This window comes from Mus musculus, chromosome 1 (genome assembly GCF_000001635.26).
Source record: "Mus musculus strain C57BL/6J chromosome 1, GRCm38.p6 C57BL/6J".
In the NCBI taxonomy this organism is placed as follows: domain Eukaryota; kingdom Metazoa; phylum Chordata; class Mammalia; order Rodentia; family Muridae; genus Mus; species Mus musculus.
Genome location: NC_000067.6, coordinates 65,386,511 through 65,393,937, shown reverse-complemented (window position 1 = coordinate 65,393,937; position 7,427 = coordinate 65,386,511). Strand labels below are relative to the sequence as shown.

The 7,427-nt window shown below is 41.1% G+C and overlaps 1 protein-coding gene across 6 annotated transcripts in view; it reads right to left on the bottom strand.

Annotated features, from left to right (window-relative positions):
• Positions 1 to 4,312: 4,312 nt before the first annotated feature.
• The window catches only part of Pth2r (parathyroid hormone 2 receptor), a 109,344-nt gene continuing 106,229 nt past the window's right edge, over positions 4,313 to 7,427 (bottom strand). For 5 of the 6 annotated variants that reach the window (XM_011238473.1, XM_011238474.3, XM_006495842.1 and 2 more), the window contains one exon: positions 4,313 to 5,520. In XM_011238473.1, coding sequence (XP_011236775.1) covers positions 5,128 to 5,520 — 393 coding nt within the window. In that variant the 3' untranslated portion in view covers positions 4,313 to 5,127. The remainder of the gene's footprint in view (positions 5,521 to 7,427) is intronic. The other variant, NM_139270.2, reaches the window with a different exon arrangement.

Genomic DNA, 7,427 nt, shown 5'->3' with positions numbered 1-7,427 from the left:
TGGGCCCTACTTGACCCCTGGGGATAGGATATTTTTCAGACTTTTGGTGGTGGGAGAGAATTTCTATAGAGCTATGCTAGTTTTTTGTTGTTAATGGTGTTTTGATTTGTTGCCAAAAGAAAATGTTTTTACCTTGATATATTTTTTGGAAACTCTTTAAAAATCAGTTGGCTGTACCTGTGTGGTTTTGTCCAGAACCTCTAGTCTAGTCAAGTCTAGACTAGTCTAGTCTTGTCTACCCTAGTCTAGTCTAGACTACACGTGTATTTTGTGCCATCCTGGTTTCTCACTATTAATTTGGTTTGTTACTATGGCTCTGTGGTGATTATTTGCCATCAATATTGTGATTCCTCCAATCCTGCTCTTTCTGTTTAGGATTATGCTGACAGAGTCTTTTATGCCTCCATACGAATTTCAGAACTGTTTCTCTAGCTGTGTGGTGAATGTCATTGGAATTGCACTGAATCTGTAGAGCGTTTTCAGTGACACAGCCTTTTTCTAAATCAGTTCTGCCTATCCCTGAGTATTTCAGATCTTCCCATCTTGTAACATCTTCAGTTCTTTCCTCAATGTTTCCAGACCATCATTCTGGAGCTCCTTGGTCTCCTTGGTTAGATTTTTCCTATTTTTTTTTTTTGTTTGTTTGTTTGTTTTTGGTTTGGTTTTGTTTTGCTGGTTTGAGTTGGCTTGTTGGCCAGCTTCAGGATATTATGAATAAGGTTTTGTTTTTTATTTTTTTTTCTCTGATTTCCTTCTCAACAAGTTTGATTTTTAGTGTACAGAAAAAGCTGATTGTATTCTGCTACTTTGGTGAAAGGCTTTCAACACTAAGAGTTTGTGATGGACTCTTGACGGTCTTTCAAGCGCAAGCATGTGTCACCTAGTAGTAGTATAAATGTCCTACTCAACAACACCAACGCTGAATTTCCAGGAAAAAGCAACTGTTAAACCTTTAAGTTACAGTAAGATGGCAAATAAGACAGTTTTCTTCCTTATAAATGTAGCATATGACATACAGCAAAGACGGGCACAGTAACTCACTTCCAAAGAAACAGCAATGAAAGATTTTAATTCTCATTAGAAAACAATATAAATCTCTGTCATCACTTTCTATGGTCATCATTATAAATTACCACACACCCAGCATCCTAAATCAACCCATTTTATTCCACACTTCTGTGGTGGGAAGTTAAGGGAGATCTGGCTAGTGTCAGTGATGGTGCTGGCCCTCTGGAAAGCTCCACAGAAGCCAGTATTTTGCCATTTCCAGCCTCTATAGGCTCCAAGAGATTCCTGGCTCAGAGCCCCTCCCTCCCTCCCTCTCCAAAGCTGCAGTTCATCAGGCAGATCCATCACACCACTCTGCCTCCCTTCTTGGCCTGTTTTATTTTTCTACTTTTTTTTTATTAGATATTTTCTTCATTTACATTTCAAATGCTATCCCCTTTCCTAGTTTCCTCTCCAAAGTCCCCTATATCCTCCTCGAACCCACACACTCCTCCTTCCTGGCCCTGGCATTCCCCTGTACTGAGGCATATAAAGTTTGCTAGACCAAGGGGCCTCCCTTCCCACTGATGGCAGACTAGGCCATCTTCTGATACATATGCAGCTAGAGACATGAGCTCTGGGGGGTATTGGTTAGTTCATATTGTTGTTCCACCTATAAGGTTACAGACTCCTTCAGCTCCCTGGGTACTTTCTCTAACTCCTTCATTAGGGGCCCTGTGATCCATCCAATAGATGACTGTGAGCATCCACTTCTGTATTTGCCAGGCACTGACATAGCCTCACAAGAGATAGCTACACCAGGGTCCTGTCAGCAAAATCTTGATGACATATGCAATAGTGTCTGAGTACTTACTCAGATGGGTTCTGCCCAGATGATCTAAGATGATTCCTCCCTGTTTTCAAGTCAGCTGATCAGCAAATCTCAATTCTGTTTGTAGCCTTTGTTTGCCTTCACCACAGAACCTGATACAATCATCAGTTCTGAGGATGGTGATGTTAATATCTTAGCCCACATTATCCAAGATTCATTCTTAAGTACTTAATATCATTGTATGAGTGCAAGCATGTTTCAGAAACTCATGCATACTGCCCATCTTCCTAAGATTTAAAATCAAGGTTGTTGGGTATTTGGATATATTTACAGCACTGCATGCTATGAAACAAATGTATTTTTTTGTTATTTAACAGGCACAATTAATAGTTATTTGGTCTAAATGGTTCATGCTTATCTTGGACCATAACTATTATCTCCAATGTCAAACTCTTAATTGGCTGCAAGAAAAATATAGTATTAATGTTCATTTCAGTAAGTCATATAAGAGTATCCTCCCTCACTCCTGTGACCTACGCTACCATTTAAATCTCTTGAATCTAGAACTTCTTGTATTTCCAAATTGACAAGCATCTAGTGCATGAGCATGCAGCACCTTATAGTGACAATTTAGAAAGTGAAACTTTGCATCATGTGATGGGATTGGAAGTGTAAAGAAGGGCTTTCCTCTATTCATGCCTGTTACATATCAATATGTTGTGGTCTAGCCTTAGAATTTGAAGCAGGCTAGGAAGTCATTTTTCTATGTTCTCTATATATCTATTCTAAATACATGAAGAGATTATAGAAATTTATATATAAAAATATAGAGAGAGGGATATATATATATATGTATATATATATATATATATACATACATATATATTAGTTATATATATATAACTACATTACAGTGACCACTAAGACCAGCTATAAGAAGGCAAAATAAAAGTGTAAGTTAAAGTGGCTCTAAGAATGACATAAGCCAAGCATTTCTCCAGACTGCCACAAAGTACTTTCATGTGCATTTTCTTATCTATCCTGATATCTCTTTTCACCAACTGAATTATAAGTTTCTCCATCTTTAAAATGGATCAACTGAATTATAAAAGAAGTTCAGATATAAAATTCTGCATAAAGTTAGCTGTAGAACTGAGTTTCATCTCTGACTCAGCTCATGATGAATATCTCTTTACAGGCAGGCAGCTCAAGGAGAAAACTATGATGAGAATTCTGGAATTTTGGTTTCCTTAAAAAAGCAGACATATAATAAGAATGATTTTGTTTTAATCCCAGGTGTGGGGACATGGGGCTACTGAGCAGAAGCTGGCTAGGATTTGCCTTGTGCTCTTGGGGAGGCATGGTTTTGCCAGCTGCAGATAGTTTCTGTGATTGTGTGATGTTTGGAATCATGGGAACTTTTCAGAAGGTATATAAATTCTAAGGCCCCAAGAGGCATAATTGATGGTTGATGGTCACCACCAATTGTGGGGCAGATGGGTTGTTTGTGGTTTGTTAATAATTGTGCTCAAAGAAGAAACCAAAGGAAAGAAATTAGATTTAAAGATCTCTATCTTTCTTCTTGTTATCATTCTTTCTCTCCTATCTAGTGATAGGGGTGAAACCCTGGGTATAAAGGCTGAAGAAATGAAGAACCCACAAAGTAGAAAAGACTGGCAACAGGCAACAATGTAGAATTGCATTGAGTAGGTTAGATAAGCACAGTGGCGCCTTCTTAATACAAAGGAAATGACTCCATCCTGTGACCCAGAGAAAGTAAAAAAGGACGTGCATACCTATGTATCAGAGTACCTAGGCCATAGTAACAGTGTTGTACTTATCAGAGTACCTAGTCATAGTGACATTGTTACATGTTTCAGTTACTAAGTCGTAGTGACATTGTTGAAGTAGAGTGGGAAATAGCAGCTGCAACTGTAATGTTTAGCTGGCAATACACTGTTCTGATACCTTTTACATAGACCTGTCTTTTATATAAGAGGAAACTTGGTGAGTCAGACACTAAGCTATATTGCACTACAGGATCTCAAAGCATCCTTTATCCAGAAGGAACTCATTAAACTATTTCTTTAGTGAATGCTGCACGCGCGCGCGCGCGCGCGCGCGCGTGTGTGTGTGTGTGTGTGTAACACTTGTGAGTGCATGAGACTTGAAGACAGTAGACTACATCTGAACCCACACTCACTCGATGACTTCAGGTAAGTTGATCCACCTTGTGAGTCATTGTAAAAACAGTGACAGTCATAAAAGCCCACTCCAGAACTTGCAGTGAGTCAATACTTGTAAAACCACAGCAGAATGCCTGCTCAGTTATATGCACTCAGTAAATGTTTTCATGACTCAAACACACTGAAATTTCAAATTTGGCAAAGCCTGGTAGCTATGTGCCGAGAGCTGCGGACTTGAGGAGAGAACATTGATTGCTTCTCAAGAGTGAGGTGCAAAAATAAAAGGAGACTTTCTTAAGACCAAACATATATCTTTAAAACAAACTTTTAATGTAACTCACATACCATCTGTAAGATAGCAAACAAGAGAAAAACAAAGGAAAAGAAAAGATGCACTGTGGGGTTGGCATCCGTGTAAATGAGGCCACATCGCCTCAGCTTTCGAACACAAGGTCACTGACTGAGAAAACCCTTGACTTGTCATGGTTTACAGAGAGAGAGAGAGAGAAAGAGAGAGAGAGAGAGAGAGAGAGAGAGAGAAGGGCATGTTTGGCTCACCAAACAGAAGACATTCAAAGGGAGAATAGAATGGTTTTCTTTTCTTCTGGAATCAATCATAACTATCAGAAACACATTGTTTTATTAATGTCCAATTGATTTCCCAATGTAGTTGATCTTAGATTTTTTTAGTTTTCCAATGTACATTCTTAGATTGTTGCGGTACATAGACAAAATTAATGTGATAACAGAAGTTCATTAAAATGAGAATATAAAGATTAGTGATTTCTTAAAAGGAAAATGATGCAAACTAAACGATCTTTATCTTATTCAGGGTGATATTTATGAGAGAAAGGTAGAGTCAGGCATTTGAAACTTTTCTTATCCAAAAGAAGCAAAATAGTAATAACTATAGAGAAAGTATTAATTTGGGGGGTAGTGCCCACATAAATTAATAAATTACCCCAATAATACCCTTTTGTGTGTTTAATATTTTTAGAAGCCAACTGGTAGAAACTGAAAATGTTTAAGCAATGCCTTATTCCAGGATTCCAGTCTTCCATCTTAGATCCTCCCACACAGCCAGATCTGCCAATCCACAGGAACGGAAATGGAAATGGTGATTCAGATAGGATGGGTTTCTCCCTTGCATCCTTCAGTGTCTAGGGTGAACGCCACTGGCCTGGAAGACTCCATCACTGGACTATCATCTCCCTGTCGCCTGTGACCTTCCTTAGTCTCCTCGGGGGGCGAGTGTGTTTGGCAGTCCTGCTCAGAACTACTCCAGACATAGCCAGGTAGAGTCACATGGCTGTCGATCTGTCTGCAGGCATTCTTGGTGGGTTTGCCAGAGATGAGCACCAGGCGCGTGCTTGCCCCCATCTGTGACTGGCTGCTGGTGCTGTGAGTGACAGTGGTGAGCACCGAGCCGTACCTTTGGCCGCCACAAGGCGGCGCCCTTTTCCAGTCGATGGACAGATTCCATCGAGTCCACATCTTCTTCACCTCAGCCTGCACCTGTAGCGCAAGAAGCACACATCCTATCAGAAACCAAAAAAGAGCCCTGCACCTGTGTCATGAAGAGCTTTGCTTAAATGATAGTAGCCGCTGATTGGGGTCCTTCTCGGTGCCAGGGACTCTTCAGATCTGTGTGTTCCATACACCTCAAAAGCCTTTCCCAATTAATGTTATTTTTAGTATTTAAATGAGAACTGACATGCCACTGATACAAATAACTGTCTTAGCATAAGGAAGAAAGAGAATTCTGGGTTTGAGGAGGAATAAGAAATAAACAGTGGCAGTAAGGAGCACGGGACTCTGCATGTGACGATTCCATCTAAACCTTGCCCTGGAGAGGCTAAAGCTTCAGAGAGCTGCCTGCAACACAAAGTCTCTCTGTACAACCTAGAGATAACCTCAGCCCTCCTAAAACCTAAAACTGAGAAAGCTTAAAGCTGCCGGGAAATTCTGCTGTTGGGTCTCACAAGCATACCTGATAAAAATCCCCCACCTCCTTTATTCAAACATTTACTGCAAAAGACCCACAAATTCTCCTGATACTCAAATCTCTCTCTCTCTCTCTCTCTCTCTCTCTCTCTCTGTGTGTGTGTGTGTGTGTGTGTGTGTGTGTGTGTGTGTGTCTGTCTCTCTCTCTGTCTCTCTCTCTGCCTCTCTCTCTGCCTCTCTCTCTCTCTGCCTCTCTCTCTCTCTCTGCCTCTCTCTCTCTCTTCTCTCTCTTTCCTCTCCCTGTCCTCAGTGTTGTAGCCATCAAGAGGGGAGTCTGGGGCTTCTGCTTTTCCTGTCTCTGTTCGGAGCCTTCACTGAGCTGACACAGCCAGCTAACCATGACCCCTGAGCTCCAAACAGCTTTTATCTGTGCTTTCCTGTGTCTGATTCTGAGGCCCCAAACACCAACCTCCCAAATTCTTCCTTTAAAATTATTTCTGCCCCAATAAGATCAGAGATCAGCCCTTTGCCCCACCACTCATTAGCTACTGAATGAACTCTGACACCACCTAAGGTGGAGGAATGTGAAGGAAGGGACTCAGCTTGGAAGGAAACTGCTCTGCTATGCTATCAACCTGCGTGAGCAAACAGGAGGGAGGAAAATAAAGGAAGAAGGATGAGAGATGGAGAAGCAGGCACTGCAACCGTGGTCTGACTTGATGGGGACCTGGATTCTGTGCCTGCTACCAAAGTGCCCTGTGGACTGCCTCTTCCCTGAGAACATCAGGGAAAGCAAAGACCCAGGGGAAGCAAAAGCTCGTAAGTTGGTGTCCCCTGAAAGAACAAATAAATAATATATAGATAAATAAAGAAACCACGGATACACTTAACCCTGCTGCAAATTAAGGTAAAAACAACACAGCAGTAAATCGGGGCATTGCTAAGTTGCCACTCAAGCCCCTTACTCAGGGACCAACAACCCACAGAATCATGTACTTGGAGTATCCTGTGGTCTACTGCAGTAACAAGCATCTTTGTCCTCCTGGGACTCGGAGCAAGTTGGAAATCTGAGAGAAAAAGAAAAACTCGGCAACAGCAGGGCACTCTGAGAGCTCCAGGGTCACGTGCATCATCCACACGATGATGTAATGTATAGTTCCTTCTCTCTGGAGACTTCCAAACGGATTGAGATGTCGCCATCCTCAGCTTGTAGTGTAAAACTTACCTGCTTTGATTGGATTTAACTTATTTTCATGTTGATTCATCCTAAGGAATGTTATTGACTATTTATAGAACTTGGTGAGAACCAAAGGTTTTAGTATTAAGCAAAATTGATTTAAAATTAACTGGAGTAAGAAGCGCCCTACCCATTGGGAAATGGCTCAGGGTTTTGAGTTCAGTCTCTTGCTCTTAGAGATGGGAGCTCTTGCTTCTGCCTTCTATCACAGGATGATGTAACAAGAAGACCCTGGTCACAT